At 39.7% G+C, this 24,737-nt stretch overlaps 2 protein-coding genes across 2 annotated transcripts; both read left to right on the top strand.

The window, feature by feature from the left end:
• Nucleotides 1–1,586: 1,586 nt before the first annotated feature.
• On the top strand, nucleotides 1,587–14,179 carry LOC145496008 (D-inositol 3-phosphate glycosyltransferase-like). The gene is made up of 3 exons (XM_081475616.1): nucleotides 1,587–3,509; nucleotides 11,332–11,684; nucleotides 13,270–14,179. Exons 1-2 carry the CDS (start codon nucleotides 2,126–2,128, stop codon nucleotides 11,475–11,477), a joined length of 1,530 nt encoding a protein of 509 aa, XP_081331742.1. The 5' UTR covers nucleotides 1,587–2,125; the 3' UTR covers nucleotides 11,478–11,684; nucleotides 13,270–14,179.
• A 130-nt stretch (nucleotides 14,180–14,309) lies between these two features.
• LOC145496066 (ankyrin repeat domain-containing protein 16-like) lies at nucleotides 14,310–16,548 on the top strand. The gene has a single exon (XM_081475683.1). It carries the CDS (start codon nucleotides 14,694–14,696, stop codon nucleotides 15,156–15,158), a length of 465 nt encoding a protein of 154 aa, XP_081331809.1. The 5' UTR covers nucleotides 14,310–14,693; the 3' UTR covers nucleotides 15,159–16,548.
• Nucleotides 16,549–24,737: the final 8,189 nt, after the last annotated feature.

Below are 24,737 nucleotides of genomic sequence, written 5' to 3'. Positions count from 1 at the left end.
ACTGTTGTAACAGGAAATGTTTGATTAGGCTCCACAGTCGAACCTCTCCGCAACGGCCACCTTGGGGACAGAGCCAAAAGGCCGATGTAGAACTGGGAAGGTAGGTGTGTAAACAAGACACCTGTTTTTTCGGGAGTACAACATTTCTTTTCTTAGAAAAAAAAACTTATTTTGGCCTATAAACTGTGCATATGTAACACAATCTAAATATATCAATAAAACAGAAACTAAACAGAGACCAACGAAGTCTGGTACGAATCAAGTTTGGGGACCTTTTACAATGAAAAACAGGGTTTCGTGTACACCTGTAAGACGGCCAAAACGGTCGACGTAGCAACGACAGATACGAGTGTACGATTTACGAGCTTATTAGCCTGCGAGCAGGCTCAATTTTGCACGCGAGCGAGCGGCGAAGAGCAAAGTGATCCAGCGGGAAGGAGTTTGGTAAAGAGGCACTTTCTCGTCTCGCGGCTTCGCCGCTCGATTTCGCGCTCGCAGCTGCGCCGCGCACGCATGTGCTCCAACGTGAGCCGGCGAGCAGGCTACGAGCTTATTGACAAAAATGGCGGAGACAAGACTGGGCTTCACACTAGAAGCTAAGTTAGTTTCAAGAAAGCACTTGGCTCAAGTGCACTTGAAAATCTCAAGAGTCGCACTTTAGAAAACTTGGCTTCACACCTGATGACAAAGCATATTACTTGAAGCATTTTCGCAGTAAAATCAGTGATAAGATTGCTCAGTAGTAAAATCGTGGAGAAATGCACGTAGTTGCTTTGTTGCTAAAGAGCAACACAGCAATAGCAGCAACACAAAGGAACAAACGGCATAGTCTGTATTTCTCTAGAATGGCTCAAAAACGCGGTTTTGTCAAAGAAATTGCTGTAGGGCTTTAGCTGACCTAGAAAATGCATTTCCGTGTGAGTTGTCCAATGTTCAACAGAGTTGTTCGGGTGCAAAGAAATGACCTGGTAGTCACACCACACCCCTCCTCTATTTTTCCGTTGCCGCTTTTCTTGTTGCTCTCAATAACCACGTGCCTGGAACATGCTTGAAAATACAAGAATTGTTACTGATTTCGACTTGAATTTAAATAAAATTGAGTTTAAGTTGTACTTACCTTCCCTCTTTCTCTGTCTTCTACGTCCCGGTGTGGGTGTGTGTGTGGGGGCTGTGGATTCTGGTCTCCTGCAACTGAATGTCTGTTATAGTACGTCCAAAAATGTTTCTTCTGAGCCAGTAAGCAACATGAAATGATGTCATCACATTACATTGTAATTACGTTATGATATCTATGCAGCAGCTATCTTGAATCATGGTTCCGCAATCAACGGATTTCTTGATTTTTAAGAAGCTTAAGAAACTGAAAACCACCGAAAACTGACGAAAAAACTAATCAAACTCATTAAGACAATGTTTAAGTCCTAACTATGGAAAAGATAACTGCAGGAAAACTAAATTTCGTCAATAAAACCAAGAACATTCCTAAATTTGAAAAAATACGGTTGCCATGGAAACATCAAGCTTCGAGTGCAGTGGCGTAGCAAAATTTCAGATAAAGTCGTCAAGTTTGGCAGATTTTACTAAGTTTTGCAAGATAAGATCAAGAAGTAACATTCGCGGGACTAGCTCGATACCACTTCTAAAAGGAGAACTACTTTGGATATAACACGTACCAGTATATGGGAGATTCATTCTCTTTCTTTGATCATCTCTCAAGTTTTACTTATGCAGTGAGTCAAAATTAGATATCCCAATTAAGAAGGGGGTGGGGTGGGTTTGTAGCGAGAGTTGGGTTGCATTGCAAGGGGTTATATAAATGTTGCACTACCCAGATAGACATCTTTCACTGAAATGGAAGCCAAGTACAATGGACGTTCCAAAATATATTCCTGTGCTCGGTTAAGAAGGAACGTTTTGAAATGGGCCGTTAACTCTCTTGGGCCCTGGCACTGGCTCCTCAGTCCAGATTCTCCCGCGCTGATACGCCCGTGAACGACTCGTAATCTGGGTCTAACGTATGCCGAATAAATTTGCCGAATATAGACAAATGTATTCACGTCAGTTTTGTTGGCAGACGCGGAAGTAATTTTGCTACTCTGTATTTTTGAGACATTACTTGCCTTAGATGGTCGGCAACCGTCTCCATAATGATGAAAGTTTGATATGGAGCCTTTGGATTGAAACGGTACCTTCAGTCCGTGTGAAAGGCAAGAATTCTTCATCTGAGTGGAAAGGATGCGACGAATTCAGTCATCTGCTCGTGAAGATGTCTCAGCATATCAATGTTCTGTTCATTTGCGACGACTGGGGATCATTCAAGGGCGGTTTGTCCACTTTCAACAGGGAGTTTGCTGTGAATCTGGCTAGAGCAGCTAGCGACCGGATCAAAGTTCACTGTTATGTATGCAGCAGCAGCAGCAGCAGCAGCAGCAGCAGCGAGGAGGACAGATTAGATGCCAGCAATCAAGGAGTGAATTTGATCACTGCACGACGGCATCCAGGAGCTAATGATCCGATGGAGTGGCTGAAAATTCCACCACAAGAGCTTCCAAAGCTGGATGTTGTGGTAAGCCATGGTAGAAAGTTGGGCAGCGCTGCCTATTTCATTTCGGACAGGACAAAATGTAAGTGGATACATTTCGTTCATGTTTTCTTTGAAGACCTGGGAAAACACAAATTAGAATGCGTCTCCACACCAGATGCAATTGCAGACAACGAAAAGAAGAATAAGCAAGAATTAGAGTTTTGCGAAGCGGCCAATCTGGTTGTTGCTGTGGGTTCTCGACTTCAGAGGAAATACAGTAGAAGTCTTCCTGACATCAAAGTAGAAGTCATCACTCCTGGAATTTTCGAGAATTTCTTAACTCGGGTAACACCATTAGCTAATGTTCAACCAGCGGAGGCAGAGGAATTCAGCGTCTTCATGATTGGCCGTGGAAGTTTTGAGGACTTTGCACTTAAGGGATATGACATTGTTGGAAAGGCAGTAGCTTTGCTTGGAAGGAAGTTTGAACTGACATTTGTTGGTTCACCACAAGATGAACAGAGGAGAGTAGAGAAGTGGTTTCTTGAGGAAACAAACATAGTGCGCAACCAATTAACCATCCGTGGCTATCGTGACAACAAAGAAATGAAAAAGATGATTCGTGCAGCGGACTTGATTGTGATGCCATCTCGTACTGAAGGGTTTGGTCTGGTTGCCCTGGAAGCAATTTCAGCTGGTGTGCCTGTTCTTGTCTCCAGCGAATCTGGGATAGCCAAAGCTTTAGATGAGGTGGAGGGTGGGAGGACTGTGGTAGTCAATTCAGATAAGCCAGAGGACTGGGCAGGAAAAATCCAACAGTTGTCAGAGCAGAAGCCAGAAGACAGACATGCCAGTGCTATGCGTCTCAGAGATAAGTACATCGAGATTTATACCTGGAAGAAAGAATGCGAGAGATTTGAGCAGATGATCCATGGGTTGATTCAGAGGTCTCACGGAGATGCTCCTTCAAATGTTGCATTGCAAGGTTTGCTTTTAGATGTTTTACCGAATTTTTAAGGTGGCTTAAAACAGTAATATTTCCGTGACATGCCTGGGCTCTAGCACACACTTCAGTGTGAGGCATCATGTGATCACCCCACCCTTGTACTCAGCGTCTTTGTTCCCTTTGACCAGCGGTAGTAAGGAACGAAGACTCGAGGTACAAGATTGGCAACCACCCAAGGGGTCAGGAGATTTAAAGTTTGCAAAAATCAAAAAAAGTATGGCGGTGTGATGCTTACTTCGTAAAATGTTCTTTCTGCCAAGTTTAGTAAGCTGTTTGTGTTAGGAGTTATTTTTGCCGTTGAAAACATCCATCCTTCAGGCAATTTCCAAGGAAAAACATTCTTTTAAACTGCTGTGTTGAAACTTAAACAAAGATTGTGATGTTGATGTTGCAATCGATCGCGCCAGCTATAAATCTGAAAAACAGCAGGAAAAAAACTACTCTTGAGGTTTTCTTTGTTCTTCCTACTTGGCCAGTCTCACCTTCAGGTATTTATGGTACTCTTCTTCTACCGCTTATGCTGCTAACGACAACAACAACAAAAAACATTTTGTATATATAAATGAACAAATTATTCTTGTCACAAAGTCTGAAAAATTTGTAAGTGAAGCTTTCGACTGTATTGCACAGTCTTCATCAGCGATTAAGGTGAGCTCACGTTGTCACGTGAATGCAAATTATTTAATCAAGTGACAACAGATGGTCAAAGATGGCAGGAAGATCATAGCCCCCGTCTCTGTTCAGTGTTGGGCGTTGACGTCTGATATGGATGGCCTCCTTGATTTTCCTTTCGACATCTACCGACTCTTTATCAAGAATTTTGACTCCTTCCCAGTCGATCTCGTGATTGGCCTGAGACTGGTGTTCCTGGATTGCAGATGTTGTTTGTTTCTGATGTTCACCCAGTCGCTTCTCCAGAGTTCTCGCTGTCTTGCCAATGTAATGCTCTCCGCAATCGTTGCATGTGATGTCGTATACCACGCCCGTCTTCTTTTCGGTTGGTGTCCTGTCTTTTGGATGGACTAAGATGGACCTCAGCGTGTTGTAAGGCTTGTGGTATGTGCGGATGTCTTGTGCCCTAAAGACTCTACTAAGATGTTCTGAGAGTCCAGACACATAAGGCAGGCCTACAAAGATTGGTCTAGGTGTCTCTGAGGTGCTGTTCTCCTGACTTGTGGGGCTGGGTTGAGAAGGGACTGAACAGAGACGGGGGCTATGATCTTCCTGCCATCTTTGACCATCTGTTGTCACGTGATTAAACAATTTGCATTCATGTGACAATGTGAGCTCACTTTAATCACTGATGAAGACTGTGCGATACAGTCGAAAGCTTCGCATACAAATTTTTCAGACTTTGTGACAAGAATAATTTGTTCGTTTATTTATACACCAAGGTCAAGAATGAGCGTACATAGTCATTTTGTATATATTCTTAGATTTTTAATTAATATATATATTTTTTTATATTTTATATTTCTCAATTTTTCGTTATTTCTAACTCAGGGTAATTTTTTGAGGACCCTTCTGTAAACCACTCAACTGTGATGTTGGTATTATCATTAAAGATTACTACTACTACTTACTGATCAGCAGACTGCCTTCATGTGTGCACAAGGGGCGATCTTGTAAAGTCGAGATTTTAATCGCGCAAAATTCCTTACCACAAGGTTAATATCTCAAAAACTTATCTGGTGACCCTGCCTTTTTAATGCAAAAAATTATTTAAGAACAAAAGCCGAATGCATGTGCAAAATTGTTAAAAAAAATTGTGGTGTGGAATTCTCCCAACTCCAAAATTTCCATTTTTTAAAATTTAAGCAAAATCGACTCCACAATTTTTTTTCTGATTTTCCCTCACTACCAGAAGTAAACATATGAAATGTGTGTGTGAAACAAATGTGAAATGTGTGTGAAATACTTCAGCCATGTGAAATTGTCTTTGACAAATTTACTCATAGCTGGATGTCACATTTCACGTACATGTGAATTACCCATAAGCAAATTATGTGAAATTAGAAGTCAATTTAAGGTGTCTTAAATTTAGCATGTGAAACACCATGTGAAAAATGGTATGTTTTGCAATTGTGTGAATAGCCATGTGAGGATTTATATGCAGTTTATAAGCTCCATAAGCACCATGTGAAATAAGTATAAATGTACATGTGAAAAAATGTGGCATGTGAAGTGACATTATGGTGGTGTGTGAAAAATCGTAATATTAGGCACGCATATGTGGAACATAATACTGATATAGCATGTGAAAAATCAAATATGGTGTGAAATTTTATGACTTGAATATTGATCAAAATTACATGAACGACACTACATGCATCTATAAATTGATGTAAAATCTTCAGCTGTTTGATCAGTGCAGTTCTTCTACACAATTGCTGCATTATGATTATTCGTGAATTTCATCGACAATTCCATCAACAACGTTCAAATGACAAAATAGTCTTAAAATACAAAGCTTGCATTGATCGTGGAAATTTGGCCCATGAAAAGATTTAATTGACTAGTAATGTTGACATTCAGTTTTCCTTTAGAAACAACACACATTCCATAGCCATTTGCATGTTCACCTTTACAAATACTCAAGGTTGAATGTAATCAGATCTCTTCATCATGAGGCGGGACAGCTGTGTACTTCATCCTTCTCGCAATAAAAGTGAGCAATTTTCCAACTCTGTAGGAGTAAAATTGCTTGTAATTGCTATGACCTTCTGTAAATGATGTTGGAATACTTTCTAGCCTGTGACAGGCCTGTAAATTATGTAAAAAGCTTTGTGAAAATTGAACATGCCAGACATGGGCCACCATCTTGATTTGAATGCTGATAAAAGTCTGGGAATGAGTTACTACAACCCATGATGCAATGTTCTGAGAAAAGCGCTTGTGATTTCAAGGGAATGATTGAAAACTTGTGAAGAACATGTATGTTTAGATTTTACTTAGAAATGGCCTGGAATGATGTTTGAATACCACAAAATCCGGATCTTTTGGCTCAAAGAAATCTTGTAAGTGTATAAATAATCAGAAGGCTTCTGGATCAATACTTTATGTAGTGTTTTTCAGTGGCAGATCCAGACCTGGAGCTAAGATGGGGGGTGGTGGTTTTGTTTTGCTTGCCCTGCCGGTTTTTCTTCCTTATGTGATTTCTTCTCTTTTTACCCAAAATTAGAGGGGGGGGGGGTGGGCGGTCCCCCCAGGCCCTTCCCTTGGATCTGCCACTGATGATATTTATCACTAAACTCAATCTTGGCAATCAACGCTGCAGAGGTTCACTTCTTCTTGGTCATTTTATTATTTTTGTTTTACAAGCATAACATGAACAAAAATGAGTAAATTTTTCAAAGAAAATTTCACACGCAAGGCTGTGCTCTAGCAGGGCCTGGTTGCCTCAAGTGACCAGCTTCCAACTTCGGACGACAAGAAAAACATACCGAGTCGCCTGGCCGGGCAACCTCCTTTTTGAGGATGAAAACAGTCACACAATAATTTGTCTTTCCCCTTTTGATTCCTTGAGTTGTATTGAAGTTTTCGAGGCAAAATGGATCAATTCAGAATGTTAAATCAATCTGTGAAGTCAAAACATCGGTGGCTCGATGCTTATACATTTTTTATACATTTAACACTGGACTGCAGTGATAAGGGCAAGAGTTTCCTCGTATACTTCATGTAGCATCAACAAAAAGTCTTCTTACTTCTTGTGAGTTGTATAATGTACTGAAAAGTCCCTAATTGAAGGAGATTGTGAACTAAATTTTCAGAAGCATAGAGGGAAAAAGAAGTGAATTTTTCTACATCTATCAACATTTTAACTAAAAAAACATCTAAATTTTGTTTTTGTTTGTGGACCTTTGATAAGAGTATTACAAAAAAGTACTTGCCACCAATATCTTTTGCATCTGTAATATATGATAAATGCCCTAGAAATAATGCAAGACATTTTTATTTGAAAGTTAATCAGTTATAATGAATTAGTTAATAATGTTATTACATAATTTTAATTAATTAATCAATAGCCCTTTTCACGGTTACCTTTGCCCATTTGCATTACAATAAAATCTAGCATGTACGTGAGGCAATTTCGGGCTATTTTGTAGTTTTAGCCTGAAATTGCCTCGCATCCACGTTGGATTACATTGTAATGCAAATAAGAAAATTTAAACGTGAAAAGGGCTATTAATTAATTTGTGAATTTTTTTTCTTTGTTTAGGCCATGGTGAAGCTTGACTTCTGGGCACCCTAGCCTACAAGGTTGGGTGCCCGAAGGGCTCTCTAGAATTTTTCCTAGAGCACAGCCTTGTTAAGTCATAGAACTTGATCTGAAATAGTGTTTCTGTTATATATGAACTTTTGAGTTGCTATTAGTTTAGCCTTTGCTAGAGTTCAAACAGAACACAACTTAGGTCAACTTATGATCTGATTTAATCGCATGTTGCTGTGTGCTTTTTTCTAGTATTAGTTATTGAAGCAGAAAAGCTTGAAGTATACATTTAACAATAGAACTACCCTGTTAAAAGACTAAGTGAAAAGCAATTCACAACATGAATGACAGGGCTGAAAATTAACTCCAGTGCTTGGTGGCCAGCCAGGCCAGTTTCCTTGTTTTCTTAGTAGCCCAGGTCAAAATTAAGTAGCCCTGGATTTCCACGTTTAACGGATCTTAACAATTCAAAAATTAAAGAATTAAAGAATTAACGTGCACAGCTGCTGCTTCCTTGCAAATGGAAGAAAACCTTGCATCTTCTTTGAAAACCAGCCATGGTCTCCCTTTAATTTCATCCAACTGTTTTGAAATGTTTGTGATCTTTTTTTTTTTGTTATTTCTGTTGGATTCCTGTCCATCCTCATTATTCCTCGCTTTTTTGTTGGCGGTGGCTCTCAACCAGAGAGAAATCTCCACATTTTGTTGTTCTTTTCCCTCTGATGTAGTTTTCCAAAACTGTTGTGCATGTGGAAGTAACAACGTCAAAAACAGACAGCAAAGTACTCTGTTTAAGACTGGAGTCATGTGGGGGTAAGGTGGGAGGCGCGGTGGCCTCATGGTTAGTGCGCTCGTCTCCGGATCGAGGGGTCCGGGTTCAAGCCCTGGCCGGGGACATTGTGTTGTGTTCTTGGGCAATACACTTTACTCTCACAGTGCCTCTCTCCATCCAGGTGTATGAATGGGTACCGGCGAACTTAATGCTGGGGGTAACCCTGCGATGGACTAGCATCCCATCCAGGGGAGAGTAGAAATACTCCTAGCCGCCTCGTGCTACAGAAACCAGGATAAGCTCCGGCCTGATGGGCAACTTGGCTCATATGCAGACTTTACCTTACCTTACCATGTGGGGGTAACCCCGAAAACACTGCCCCTGGTCCGGGGACCCCCACAATGGACTGGGTTCACGGACTCCCCCTACGGACCCCCTCTATGGACCGCCCCCCAAAATATAATGAAAATAATAAATAAATATTTCAGTTACGGGTTGTCTAATAGATTACTTGTGACGGCGAAATTTCGAACGTGGGCAGACCTGGATTCAGGACCTGAAATGGGCAGACCTGGATTCAGGCTCAGGTGCAATTTATATAATTACACATTGCCATTTCCTTTGCTGTGGCCATAAAGTATACAAAAGACGTATGGGGAAGCCTCTGGGAAGCCTCGAAATTTTTGTTCTTTCCCCTCTGCCATTTTGTTCAGCCCATCCTCCTGTGGGCTCGTGAACTTGTTCCAGGCTTCACAATTTACTCAGCGGAATAACAGACACAAACAAGAATAAATGGCCTAAAAATATATCTTCCATAGCCAGATTGAGCTACGAATGGAAGGTAAGAATTTTCCTTCTTACCATCGGCATCTCCTTACGCTGAAAACGGCTTTTAGGCATTTTTTTTTGGGAAGGGGGGTGGGGTGTTAAAACCCCAAGTCTGTTACATTTGCACAGTGTAACACTCGAAAAATCACCGACACAAGTTTGAATCTATTAGACAACCCATAAGAGAAATCTTTATTTATTATTTTTACACTATTTTAGGGTGGTCCGTAGAGGGGGTCTGTAGGGGTAGTCCATGGACCGGTCCGTAGGGTGGTCTGCGGACCCGGTCCGTAGTGGGGGTCCGTGGACCAGGGGTCAGTGTTTTCGGGTTACCCGTCATGTGGCAACAGAAAAATCAAACTGGTGTCTCATGTATCGGTTCTAAAAGTTCATAGAACTCAGAGAAGTTAGAGTCAAAGAAAAGAAACTGAAGACAGTTAGTCCAACTAAACTACTTGTTATTTTATTTTTATTTCAAGTTTGTACTTGCAATTGCAAGACGTTGGGCTGAATTTATATTTTGTATTGTAGTCGCCAGTCAGGTGATTCAACTCCAATTTTTAGTTGCCCAGCTATGTTTTAAGTCATCACTGGTGACCTGGCGACTGCTAAGTTTCAGCCCTGGAATGATGATGCTATTTCCATCATAATCTGTGGTATCTGGCAGGAAATACACTATAGTCTCGATCGAGTGCAAAACTTTAAACTGTGAATTTGAAGCTTACGACCTTCAAAAATGTCAGTAAGCTGAATTCTGTATGACACGTTAAAGAAACCTTCAAATTAGGCAACTACAATGAAGTGTGAACAGAAACAGGATGTTCCAGCTGTTCTTAATTAATCTGGCGTGGGCTCCTCCTTTGGGTACTGAACAGAACCATGTGAATTGCACCATGTGAATTTTGTGAAATGCTTTTGAAATGTTTGAATGAATCACCAATAACGTTTTTTATATACTTTTTCACGAGCTTTTTGCATGGAAAACTTTCACATGCGTGTGAAATTAATTTGTGAAACAAGTGTGAAACCTTTTGAAAAATGTATGAGCACTGTGTGAAAAAGGCACCTTTTCACACAGTCCTTCACATGGGTTTTCACATGTTTGCTTCTGGTAGTGCCTGTTTCTTCTTCCAAGGGTAACACAAAGATTTTGTTTTTAAAAAATATGAGGTCATGGGCTTAGTTTTTAAGCTAGATGCAATTGATGGTAAAAAGTGGGTCAAGTTTGCTGCTATGCAACAGAACAGTGCAACCTTAATTAATGACTTAAACACGATGAAATGTAGAGTGGAGAGTTACCTTAAAAAAATAGCGCAGCCATTCAAAACAGTACAGTTCCAATTTAAAGCCTGAAAAATTGCACCTAGTTCTATAAGTCTGAAAAAAAAAAACCCAGAAAACTGTTTTGAGCCACCTTAAGGGAGTGTTCATTATTTATGGTTTTCGAGGGCTGTTGGTGAAAAAAAATTTAGTGTGGAAATAGGTGGCTCTTGAGAGTTTCGAGGGTGTTGCAGGGGTGGTGGGGTGGTGTAAAAGTTTTCCTAGTTTTAAAAAGGAAAATAATCTACATTTAAGAGCACTGATAAAGACCTACCAGTTGAGGTAATGTAAACCTCCTGTAGAACTGATTATTTAGTGTACTGTTTTGAGCAAATTTAATTTACGGTACAGCTGTATTTCCTCTTATTGTGCTTGAGCAATATATTGGTACATGTATGTGGTATATTACTTCAGGAGCTGTTCACAATTTCTTTTGTTAGTCCTATTCAGGTCGGGATTTGGGGGTTGGAGGGGGCGGGGGGGGGGGGGTGGTGGGATTCACAGCTGCTCTGAAGCATTGCTATTTATTCATTGTTTTGTATTGAAGTAACGGCTCCCAATCTTTTGCACTTTAATTTACCTGAAATTCGTCTGGGAACAGTTTAGTTATTAATATCTTTTGGTGCAAATATGTGCTGACTTGCCATGCATTTTATTTATTGTTTCATTAGATCAAACTGGAAAGGTGGAAACGGAAACCTGTTCACAATGTAAAGGTCTGGTGCGACCTCTGGCTCAGACAAACAGAGAAAGAAATCCATTATCAGGTTCAGGTGCAGTGCTAATTAATATGCATTATGTACAGCTTAATATATAGTAATATACATGTATGGTTGTGTGGTGGATCTGTGTGTAATTGTCTATGAGCTTTTGATAAATATTTGAGCAACCCCCTTAATAAAATCTCTTCTTTGATCAAAGTTTTTTGCTGATTTTGTGGTTGTTTGTTTTAAAGTTCAATATCCATAACAGTCAGCCATGTTAAATATCGCAACAGAAAAATTATTTTAACCATCTCTTTAAGGTATCAGTAAGGGGAAAATTTGCAATTTTGCATAATTTTACTTTTTTAAGCGGTTGGATAAATCTTAAGTAATCTTTTAGATAAAAAAAACTCCACGAAAAAATCTTATATCTGCCACTAGTTATTGCACGAGAAAGATTGTTTTGCATATTAATTACTTAATTGAGGGTTGACAAGTTCTGTCAAATGAATTAATTATCGAGGCAAGAAGTCACATGACATCAAGATCATGCTGAGTTGACATGCGATTCGCGCGCCATAATCAGTGCCGGATGTCTTCGAAGAAGACAGAGCGATCTTGCCCGTTTTCATCGGCTAAAGGAAGGCCAAAGAAGGCGAAAAACACTTTCAACAAAGAGTGGGCCGCTAAATTAGCGGAAAGCGGCAAAGGGTTCGTTTTACAATCAAGAAAAATTGCTGGATGAACGCGACAACGATCGCGATCACGAAGCCAGCGAGCAAGCCGAAATGAGCGCAAGCCGCGCTAAAATACTGTTGCGAGAAACTGTCGAAGCAGGGGAGATTGACGAAGAGAAGTGGACGAAATTGACAGGCAGATCGATTGTACAAAATTAGAATCAGCAGTGCAACATTTTTTTTTTCTTACCCAGCTATTGTCATTTCTTCCAGTATCTTTGCCTTTGCATCAACATCAGTCGATGTAGTCCCGTTTACGGCGTCCTCTCCAGCGTTTCCCTTTGTGCGCTTGCATTTTCTCGGGAACCTTCTACGGGCCTTCGGCATGTTAACAGTGACATGGTCATAATTTTGAAGATTAGTCAACCGATACGTAAAATTTCGAACGCTAATATAGTAAATCAAAAGATAATTTCACGTTTACTAACTTTGGAATTCTGACTTCACACATGAAAAAGCGGTTTATTCACTGGTGAATAATTTACCGCGCGCCGTCGCGGAAATTTGTACCTGTTCCATGTTAACTGTCATAGTCCTATTGTTATACAGAAAGTTGATTCCTCTGCGGTGTCTCCCTTGGTGTGATAATCTCGTAATACTTGGATGCCGCCGAATTTTATTTTTTCTCTGTTTCTCGAAAGTAAAAAATAGGCGAGTTGTACGTGCATTTCGAGTTCCAGGTCGGCAGCCCCTGGATCAAATTGGCTGAAATTCGGAGAGAATGTTGTCAGAACGAACGCCGACAAAACCGTGTCTGCGAATTCTGATTACTCTTTTCATTAAAAAGTTATGCCTTTTTTTCGCGGGCATGCCTATTTTTTTCCTTTTTCTAACTTTATCCTCTTGTAAAATAATAACAAACGCATGTGCCAAAAATCTGAGACACGGTTTTTGAGGTCAATGTGTGAAGAAACGGATGCCATGTTAATCGTTTTCTCCGACCTAAATTTAGCGGGCGTATACCTTGATTTATGGGTTCGTGAAGCTTTATAAATATATTCACATTTTCGAAACACGGTAAATTTTTACCGTTTTAAACAGGTCAGGTCATAATTTGTAGTTATTAAGCTTCCAGTAAATATACGGTTTATATGGGTTTTTGTTAAAGCCACGAACGCTAGAGCGGACCGCGCGCGGATGGTCAAATGGGTTATACTGATACCTTAAGCGCCTCTTCACCTGAGACTCCGTGCTAGATTGCTTTGCTCACAAACTCACTTTTTGCTGCTTGGGTGTGTTCCTCAATGCTAGTCTGTCTATCTTTCTGTCTACCTTTCTGTCTGTCTGTCTGTCTGTCTGTCTGTCTGTCTGTCGGTCTGTCTGTCTGTATGTCTTTCTTTCAGTCAATCACACACTCGCTGTAGGTTACAATCTGTGTCTGTCTGCCCACCTTTCTTTCTGTCTGTCTCTCGGTCAATTACAGCACCTGGAGGCCTTCAGGAAGTTTAAAACTGGATTCTGTTGAGAATATTTAGTGAAGTCTGCTTGTCGATAACAAAACATACAAATGCCACTTCTGGTCAGATTATTCCTTCTATTTCAAATTACTAATTTGTTGAAATATAGGTCGTCTAATTGAATGGTTTTAGTTAAGGATTCACCAGTGGATATATTTTGGGAAGGAAATATGTATTATCATATTTAGGGTGAGGATTAGGGTTAGGGTTAGTCTAAGAATCTAGCTGATCATATCATGTGTCACCACAACCACCTTTGTCCTTGTGCCAAGGCTCCATTGGGCAAGACGGTAAGATGGCACTGGGGATGAGACTGAGTCATAATGTCCTGTGCTCCTGCTGGAGCCTAAGAAGGGTTTGGGGTATTGACCTGATCCCCAAAAAGGCATGGAAAAGTGGTCAAAATGTTTAGCAACAATTTTCAAAATTTACGTTCATTGGTTTACATCAGGATGTGCTGAAGGAATGTGCCATTTTCCATATTTTGCCCACACTGGGGTAACAGCTGATTTTTTTCGCACGTTTAAAACTTAGGATGTGTTAAACAAAAAACTGAAACTAAAATATCTGCATGTGCTAATTAAATTTACTCATACATAGGTTTGCATACTGGGCATTTTGTTGAGAAAATATACCAATTTCGTGTAAAACCTTAGCCCCTCCCAGGCGTTCACTTAGTTAGGGCACAGTGTGTTAAAAAACGTACTTTTTTTGCTAACCATCTTTGGCGCTGCGCCTCAACTAACTGAACACCTGGAAGAGGCTTCCAAAAACTCAGCTAGTTATGTAGATTTATCCGCTTGTTCGCTGTAGAGTTTTGTTTAAACATGTAGCTTCCATCTACTGAATTAAAAAAAGGTAATTCAATAATCGGAAGGCATCATAAGACGGCTGGAATGTTTTTGTAGTAGTCAGTTTTTCCGGTGTCAGCTACAAATTAAATTGCTTCTCTGCTATTTCGGAAAATTCACGAGCTGTGTCCTTTTAATTATCAATTATTCTAGGCAGCTCCTCTGTGGACGAGGACCAGTCACTTCACTCTGCTGCGTGGGCCGGTGTTGTTGATGCAATTAAATCCTTGCTCTCTCGTGGATTTTCCATTGACAGGAGAGATGATCTCGGCCGAACACCATTGATGATAGCTGCTGATAATGACAAGCTACATGCTGTGACGTATCTGCTCGAGAAGGGTGCAGATCCGTCATTACAAGACAACAATGGATGGCATGCGTTGCATCATGCCTCACAGGGTGGCAACCCTGAGGTTATTGACTTAATGATTAGTCACGTGCCCAGCATTGACTCAATAACTGAAGAGGGTTTGACGTCACTTATGATAGCTGCTGGTAATGGCAAGCTACAGGCTGTTGAGTATCTGCTGGAAAAGGGTGCAGATCCGTCATTACAAGACAACAGTGGTTGGAATGCGTTGCATCAGGCCTCAAGGAGCGGCATTGTTGCTATAATGGAGAAGATACTCTCTTATGGAGTTGACATTGAATCCAAAACCATCGCTTCAACGCCGCTTATGCTTGCAAAGAGATATGGTAATTCCGACGCAGTGGATTATCTTCTTGGTAAGGTTGCAGAGTCTTCTTAATAAAGCGAATAACAGAAGAGTTCTCTTTCAGCCGTGCTCAGGGACGTAGCTTCTGTAGACGTTGTTTTGTTGTGTTGGTGGACAGTGTAAGTACTTACTGTAGTTGGTTACATGAATGAACGGCCATTTTACAGTTAATAACAGGACGTTTAAGCAAAACACAACAGCAACGGAAACGGGAACGTCACGAAAACAAAAGCGGCTAAAATGAACAGTGGCTTTGTAGCCACTAACATAACGGCTTTTAGACGACGTAATCCAACAACTGTTATTTGTACATATCGAGGAACTGTCCTTTGGACGGCTCACAAAAGCTTATGGGATATGGACACTTGTCCCTGAGGAAAACTATACTGAAAACTTTACGTATCAGAACTTAAGTCCTGTCACGTTGTTTTTGCGCAGAGATCGGCAAAGAAAGGTAGAAAGATTTATAACGCACGTGCATAGCCATTGTTCTGTTCATTAAACCTTCTGTTTAGTGGCGTTCTCGTTGCCGTCGTGGTTTTCTTAAGCTCTCTTATATTAAGTGGGCGATTAAATTAAATCAGTTTTACACTACAACTTTCTTGAGCACTGTAATATTCTACGTTAAGCATTGAACGAGAGTGTTAATTCTGTTAATTCTGTTAAGATGACAACAGACTTTGTTCCTGTTTACACTTATCACTGCGGTACACAAACAGGATAACTATGGGAGAATCTTTGTTTACAATATTTGCCTCATTAGCATAAGCGATACAGTTTCTGATGGAGGTACAAAAACATTGGTTCTGAATATTGAAAGGGCACAGCACGATTAACTGTCCCAAGGAATTTGAGCCCCATGTATTGAATACTTTTTGTTTAATAACTCAAAAGTCTACATAGAATGTATGAGTTCATTGGCGATTTTGCCACCCAGAAATTTTGCATTTTTCGAAAGCCAATTTCTCTTCAAATGTTACACCCAAAGAATAAAGAATGTAACCAATTACTAAGTTTCACAAGCTCTTAAAAATGTTTGTAGTCAATTCGTGTCTAGCGCGATGCCTTCTCTGCGCCTATTACCTTGTGTTGAAACATGTAGGGGGCCCTTTTCAAAACTCGGCGCACTATGGCAAACAGTAAGTAACAGGACAGTATAACATTACTGTCAAAATATTGTACTAATATTTTTAAGATAATTCGAAGCAGTTAATTGTAAGTCCCCGGAGGAACATGAAAACGGAGGTTGCACTCTGAATGTTTTCGGTCCACACTATGCCGAAGGAATTAAGGAAAACGCGGTCAGGCAAATCATATCATTATCGTGAGTAGCGTTTTCGAAAAACTCCGTTTTTGAAATGTTTTCCGTCCACACGAAAGCGAAAAGCCGGCGTTTTCAAATTCCTCCGGTTTGAAGAGCGTTTCAAAAAGCTCCGTTCTCGTGACGGATTAGTGCGGACGGTAGGCCTAACCGTAGAAATAAAGCTGCGTTTTCAAATTTTTCCGGCGTAATATGGACGGGGCCTTAAAGGAGCAACGTCGCGATACAAAATCAGTCTTTTTTAATGCATTCTCTGCGCAAAGGCGCATTCCTCAACAACTTGTTAACTTTGATTATCAAAGTGTAAATTCTCTTTGCTCGCGCTATCATTACGTCAATTCTGTGTTTCTATCGAGTTTGAGTATAAATCTACTAGCGTTCTATCACGAATGCCGTTCTCTGATTGGCTACGTTACTCACTATCTATTCTATGATAGATAGTGAGTAGCGTAGCAGTGTGCGCTTGTTAATAAAATGACGGCCGCTTCTTGGCGTTTTCGAAGAGTCTGTAAAGAGGATTTAGATAAAGTTCTGAACGACGAGTAGAATTATCTCGGTTCATCTTGCTTGGGGATTACATTGGTTTTTTATTTGTAAAAACTAGTTTTTATTTGTAAAAACTAGGAAGACTGACACGGTAATAAAATTATTATTATTATTAGTTTTAATTAGTTTAAATAAATACATAATGACGCTAAAATTTTGAAAAAGTTGTTATTATTGTTATCATTATTTTTATTATTATAGTGGAATGTGTGAAGATTTGTAAATAGGTTTTCTAAGGAGATTTCAATAAAGTTCTTGTTATTATTATTATAATAATACACATGAAAAAATTACTCGATTCTGATTGGCTAAGAGCAGTGCAGTTCAAGTGTAAGACCAGTGCAAAAAGTGTAAGACCAGTGCAAATTACACATCAAAATTCTGGATTATGATTGACTGAAAGATAATAGGAACTTTTCTAAGAAAATGATATCAGGTAAAATGATGACCAAAATTTTGTGTTGAAACTTTGAAAAAAGTTTTCTCAAATAAGAAAAAATGGCTCCAAGAAAGATCTTCCGGCACTTCCTCCGCGCGAATTTTTTCATGTTTATATTATTAATAAGTAATCATACGGTTTTTCTCGTTCAGTTTGGAGTTAATTTGCACTTGTGAGTTTTTCAAAAAGCTGAAATTACACTCGCCGAAGCGGCTCGTGCAATTTCAGCTTTTTGAAAAACTCACTCGTGCAAATTAATTCCAAATTGAACTCGAAACCGTATGATTACCTATACTTATTATTATTATTATTATTATTATTATTATTATTATTGGACAAGAAACTTAGCTGGTCTCCTCATTAAATTAACTGTTTCTAACTTCAATGCTAAGATTACCAAGCCCAAACAGATGAAGTCCTTAGACCGACCCACATTGGAATCAATCTAGTTCAAAGCCATCTTACCAAGTGCCACCTATTGTATTTCTCTTTGGGGATCATCAAGCTTATTTTCCGAACTCGATGACTCTCACTTCGTGCTACTAGATTGATATACAATTTAAGCCCATCTATCCCTAAGCATGAAGTTCTTTGCAAGGCCAAATGGAACTCTCTGCTTTATCTGTGTAACAAAAGACTTGCTTGCATCGCGATGATCAAGCATATTTTCATATCTCTCTCCACAGTTCAAATATATGATCTTTCATATATTCACTTGCATTTTGTCCTTTAGTTTAGTCCAAAATAAAATACCAGTAACAATTATGGCGTTTACGACAGAAGTGTTTACTAGACTGGTCTTGTAAGAAGGGAATTATCGTTAGTTTCATTTGGTTTGTAAAGAAGTGTTCAGGCCTCCAATGACCAATTCTCTCTATGAGACGCACCTGCAGGGAATCATGGTAGTTGTATTCGTCAAAACAAATATCCAGTCCAAGGTGATGAATACAACTACCACGATTCCCTGTGGGCATGTCTCAGAGGGAATTGGGAATTCAGACTTTGCTGTGTCACACAATCTTCCTTCTTCAATGCGTTTTTACGACGAGTTTAAGAAATCACGACAACTTCACTGAGGTCGTTGAAAACCCTTCCTTTAACTTTTTGCTCCTGAGAATCTTTGTTATTCTGTTCCAGCATTTCTGCAGTGTTGTTGAGAGACACGGCGACCTAGAAAAGAACAATAACAACCTACTCCCAAGGGTTCCCTCTTACGAACAATCACAACCTATTCCCTGGGGTTCCCTCTTACCGCTGTTCCTATGAAGTCTTGGAAAGAAAGAAACAACGAAAGAGAGAAAGGGAAAAAGACAAAAAGAGAGATAGAAAGAGAGAAAGGGAGAAAGAAAGAAAGAAAGAGTGCATTTCGGTGACGTCACTGCTAACGGTAAACCCCAACTTCCCTGAGCCGAGAACGCTTAGGGCTAAGGCTGTGGCACTTTGTTTGGCTACGTTCGGGAGTCTTGATAAGAGTCGTGGTGTTCTTGGGAGAGACACCTCTCTCTTAGCACCTGTCTTCCTCCAGGATTATAAATGGCTGGGGATGACAACAATCCTAGGCATCTTATACTACAGTAACAATAGTAATGCAGTAGTAACGTCTGGTATCGAGTACAAGGTATTGACTCTTCCTATTTTCTATACCATTTAATTCTCATTTTACCTTTGGACCTTGCCTCCGCCTCATACTCGAATTTCTAGAAACCATGCAGTAGTCGAAGTAGAAATACTCCTAGTCGCTTTAAGCCACGGAAACCGCATATAAGCGCAGGTCTGGTAGGCTTCTAGTCTGGAAAAGTGACTTTACCTTGCCTTAACTGTTTTTTAACTTGGTGATAATTCTGCCTAAGAACTCCTCGTTGTCCGTGTTTTGGGAGGAATATAGGTCTGTTTGGAACAATTTCAGGGAAAAAGAACTTAACACCTTATTCGGCGCAAATGTGGAGCCTTTTCCCCGGTCACCGAGGATCGGGAAAAATTGGATCAGTATCATCCTTTCTTTCAAAGAACACCCTATGATTAAAGTAATTTAGCTTTAGACTTTGTCAATAACCAGTTCTTTTTTACAGTACTTCTTTAAGTTGAATTTATCAGTGAAAACCTGTTCTTAAAATGACCGAAATGAAAACGATTAGACTACTGTCGAATCTGCTTGCATGTAAAAAGGTTAGACGCCAGAGCTTGTGGTTCTGAGAAATGTAGTGGAAGGGAAGCCGGGGGGGGGATTGAGAGAGTGAGGGGGAAGTTGAGCAACAATACTCGATCCATGGTACGGGTATCGGAGACAACTGCCTTGGCTTACGAACTTAAATATTCTCAACACCTGCATAGATATTGGGATGAGAAATTTGATTTTGATCGATAAATTCCTTCTTTACGTAATACATATTTTATTTTTTAATGAATTTTACATTGTACTCGTAATAAGTGGCCAAAAGATAAATATTCTCATATCGACATTTTAATTATTTAATTCTCCTTTCATTTCCAGCATTTCAATTACATGTAGGTGAGCTTTTTTGTTGTGTTTTGCTTATTGTGATGATTATTATTATTATTATTATCATCATCATCATCATCATCATCACTATCGCTATCGCTATCACTATCATTATCATTATCACTATCACTATCGCTATCGCTATCATTATCATTGTCATTGTTATTATTATCATTATCATTATTATTATTCATCTCTGCTACACGAGAAAAAAAGGGTAAATTATAAAAATCATCCCAGATTAGTTAGCCGCCTAGGCAGCCGTTGCTTGAGTCGTCACGTAACGTTCCTCTCCCACTAGCTTACAATACGAAAAGAGGGTTGCGTGACAACGCAAACAACGGCTCCGAAGCAGATTAAATGTAGGTGCGATTACTTGGAAGTTATGAACTTCTGCACATAAATGTAACTCGAGTATTTTAAAACACTAAAAAAAACCCCGGTAAATTATTTTAGCATAATTAGGAAACTACCATCAATTAGACCAAAATTATGCTTATCCTGATCTCATATCATTTGGTAAATAAAAAAAAGCTTCGAAAAAAAAAACAAATAGGAAAGAGATTTAAGGTGGTCTTACACCTAAAATTTTTTTTTTTTTGCAAAACAACTCTGTGGAACAGTTTTGGTATCACGTTAAAGGACTTTACACTCTGACTTCAAAAATGAGCTTTTCCAGCTCACGTGCCATGATAGTTAATGAATAACTAGCTCCTTAGTGTTAAAAAGTGGTGTTCATTATAAACACGATAACGTAATAATGAATGGTTCGAGAAGTATGGAATTAAGTTCATCCTGTCCATAAGCAAGTTGTCCAGGAGACAAACCTCAGAAAACAGTGTTTTGAGGGGGTTTTTCTCGTGAAATGTTGAAAAAGTGTATTAATATTAACTAATATTAACTATATTAACTAAATAACAGGAAAAAATTTCATAAATTGCAAATTTTGGAGGTTTAAGACCTAGATAATTGTGTCCTTCATCAATGTTGAAAATTTGACAACATTCGGTTAAAACCAGTGGAGATATCGTGTGCGAGATATTGATGATCCGTCTATTTGGTCATTTTGAGAAATAAGGCTTTAAAGTTTTACTTCGGTCTCCGAGAGCCCAAATTAGACCTGTGAACTAGGGGGGGGGGGGGGAGGTTAGGGGCATGGGGAAGGGTATATTTAAAGGTTTTACATAAATGTTTCATTGAACACCCGAATACACACCAGTCATAGAAATGTTATCCAAGTATAAGGAGCGTATAAGATGGTAGAAGAAATAATGTTCAGGACCATGATGCAAAATTCTCATAACTACACATCTTTAAAGCGTTTGTGTAAAGTATCATTAAAATGTATTGAATTGAATCCATTTTGTGAGTACTTTTAGACTGTAAACAATGGTTGCTATGGGTGTTGCTATGTTGAAATATAGCTAGAAGTGTTCAGATTTCTTAATTTAAACGTAAATTCAGGAGTAATTAGAGGAAAATCGTTTCAAAATACGATTTACAAATGGACAGCGATGTTGAATCTTCATATTCCGAAAAAAATTGTTTTTTGGAGAAAAAATTATATCTGAGAGTATAAGATCCCCTTAGGGGGCTAATTCACAAAATTTCGGACTACTTTAGCACCGACCAACTGCCTATATAAGTAACTAAAATACAGTCGAACCGCCCGTAAGCGACCACCCAAAATGTCAAGCCTCGGTGGTCGCTTACGGGAGGTGGTCGCTTACAAGAGCTTGGAACATATAGTATCAAAATCTTACCTCATTAGCATTTGGTAACTGTAGAGAGTTACACATGTTTTTTGAAAATGTTTTATTCATGGAGGGTCAATTTCGAGATAAAATCCGGTATTTTCTGTCTCTTGTACCTCCCAGGAATGTGACAATGTTATCTTATTATCCAATTTTTGCTCTATTTTCTATCAAGTGGTCCCTTAAGGGAGGTTAAAGACAAGAAAATTTCAAACTTCTAGATGTAAAAGTAGTCGCGGTCGCTTACGAGGGGTGGTCGCTTACAAGAGGTTCCACATATAGTTGAAGCTACCAACAGGACGTGACATTATCTCCAGCAAGCAATAATAATTTAGAACGCACACTTTATTTACTGGCGATCAGCAACTGTGGCTCATTGTGGTTAAAACTGAATTAGACACGAACAGAACAAACATAAATAGCCTGCGTAGCAAGCGTTTCTGTGGGGTGCGGGAGCAAAGAATTACAGCGCGAAAAATGGAGCGAGTAAAAGAGGGGGGAGGGGGAGGGGAAGGAAGGAAGGAAACGCTTGCAGACAAACCCGTGGATTTTGAAAACCGCCCACTTGGCTTTTCATGCCTGAGTGCGCGCACTGAGATTTCGTGCTGTCATCGGCTGTCATAAATGAACCAATAAAATCTTCGGCTTTCCGTAGCGGAAGTGAACTTTGAACCAAAATAAACTTTAACTTGTCAAAAAATGTCTGAAACAACGAGCGCACGGTGGGAACGGAGAAATCTCGATGAATTAAATTTGGTAATTTATAATCAAGCTGTATTTCTACTCAATCCGTCTAAAAGGAAGGACTGCAAGGGCTAAGTTTTAGCACATATCTGCCAGAAAGTTAAAATGTGAGAAGTATTCAAGTCGCGTTTACACTCCGTGTGCTCGCAAGATTCGAAATCTTGGATCACTGTATTCATCATAAACACTCTTGTTCTTTGGCCATTTCAACTGTATTCATTCGTCAAGGAATCGATACAAGGTAAAATTAGCAAGTCAACTCCCACAAAGGCAACTCCAGTAAAGAAGCGTTTGCTGGAAACGCCAGATCCGCAAATCGGTTCGAGTGTTATCGTCCGTAGCAAAAACCAACAACGGAAAGTCTTCTCGGAAAACTTTGGAATTTGGGCAGGAGAGGCTTCAAACATCTGAGAGGGAAAATAACGATAATCTTGACCAGTATCTGAATAAAGATAATCTTCCCCTAGGCGGCCTCCAAGTCGAAGTTGTTTATAAAATGTCCTCGTAAGAATTCCCCGCGACGAGACGACTAAATTTTTGGTAAGGCAAATATGTAACAAAAACTGGCATGCTGCAGCTAACACGATAACAAATCATTCAGAATTGTACCCGGAGGTTCTAAATGCTGTCATTAAAAAATGCTTCTAATGAAATGTCAGAGTACCTACTAGGAAATCACTAGGTTTTCCTACGCAGTAGTGCGAATTTTCTGTCCCGTGGTTTATTATCTTGTCCTTGGCGCATGTGGCATTCAAGAAAGTGATGTTAAAATTAAAGGAACAGCTGAAAATTGTGTCGCGCTTGCTTCTGCAGGCTTCGAAAAAACCAAAGCGTCGCCATTGCACTACAGGATTTCTCCGTACTGTCGAAGCTGACAACTAAATCCTCGTTCAGCGAGAAAAGTTAAAGCGTTTTGTAAGCAAGCTTTGAACGCGTCTTCCCCTTTAGTCTGGCACTCAACGGTATTGAAATACCTTTGATCGACAGATATAAATAATATTGGACTAGCCCAGCCAATCACGAGCCCCGTTCGCTGGCGAACGGAGGTTTTCAAAATCCAGGGGTTTGTCTGCAAGCGTTTCCTTCCTTCCCCTCCCCCATCCCCTTCTTTGTTTTTTTTTGGCTCTCGCCCCATTTTCCGCGCAGACAAAACACCGAAAATCCCGTCACTCGGTCTCTCTTTGCTTCCAAACCCCACCGAAACGCTTGTTACGCAGGCTAAAACATAAACAAAGCGAAAATGGCGCAAACTAAAACCCGAGAAAGTAACAGACTTACATTTGTAATGCGATGCTGGGCTATAAATGGCTGAGATGCCCCTGAGATAAGACAACAACTGCACTAGATTCTTCGATTTGACTACTGCACTCCTATCCGCACTGTGAGAACCAAAAAAAAAGCGCTGCCCAAAGGCTATTTGAATAAATTACGTAACGATACAAGCGCCACATTCCAACACGTGGCACGATACAATACAAAATATACACTCTAATTAACCGAACGCATATTAACACCATTTAGAGGCGTTGCGATCTTACAATAGTGATTTGACTTAGAAACTTCTGGTATTTTGGAAAACCGGTCGCTTACGAGAGGTGGTCGCAACCGGATGTTCGACTGTATCACAAATGTGGCTTAATAAGACTCAAGAAGAAAAATACCGAAAAGCAAAAAGAGGCATGGCCGGGCAACGTCGGAGAAGATTAAGTATCGTCACCTAGCCTTGCTAAAGGGTTAGTTGTTTTTGGTTAAAAGAGAAAAGAAAACAAGTTCTGGTGCACTCTTTTTCTTTGGGCATCAAGCTTAATAAGAAATAACACACAAACTGCGGTGATAAGTATGTCAATAAAACGCATTGTTGGAAAACAAAAATAAAACTATATCATTTAACTTGACGTTTCGTATGTTTCGACATACATCTTCAGAAGTGAAACGTCAAAATAATTGATATAGTTTTATTTTTGTTTCCAGCAATGCGTTTTACTGGCATGCTCATCTGTCTTATCTTATGTTATTTCGGCTCACTATTTACGTATTTACGCATTGTGAAGTTTTGTAGTAGTCTCAGAAGAGAAGAACCGAAATGAATGTAACCTAACACGGCTTAAACTAGCAATTTAGCAAAACAAACATTTTAGAGTGGAGCCATGTTAAATTAACCACATGCATACTAAAAGTGACGTCATCAGACAAAGGGCAAACCATCAGGTAATTTTTTTTTTTTTTGGAAAAAAAAATAAGGAAACGTCTAAGTGGAACGGTTGCAAATAGACCGAGACACTTTAACTACGTTCGGACGTTAGTTTTA

This window comes from Orbicella franksi, chromosome 8 (assembly GCF_964199315.1).
Source record: "Orbicella franksi chromosome 8, jaOrbFran1.1, whole genome shotgun sequence".
Taxonomy (NCBI): Eukaryota; Metazoa; Cnidaria; class Anthozoa; order Scleractinia; family Merulinidae; genus Orbicella; species Orbicella franksi.
Note: the sequence above shows the minus strand (reverse complement) of the source record. Positions and strands in the feature narration are given on the sequence as shown.

What these genes read in the sequence shown, in the direction of transcription:
- LOC145496008 (XM_081475616.1), top strand. Translation starts at nt 2,126, where the DNA reads ATGGTCGGCAACCGTCTCCATAATGATGAAAGTTTGATATGGAGCCTT. An exon ending in TTCAAATGTTGCATTGCAAG is followed by an intron (nt 3,510 to 11,331) that starts GTTTGCTTTTAG and finishes TTGTTTCATTAG; the next exon opens with ATCAAACTGGAAAGGTGGAA.
- LOC145496066 (XM_081475683.1), top strand. Translation starts at nt 14,694, where the DNA reads ATGATAGCTGCTGATAATGACAAGCTACATGCTGTGACGTATCTGCTC.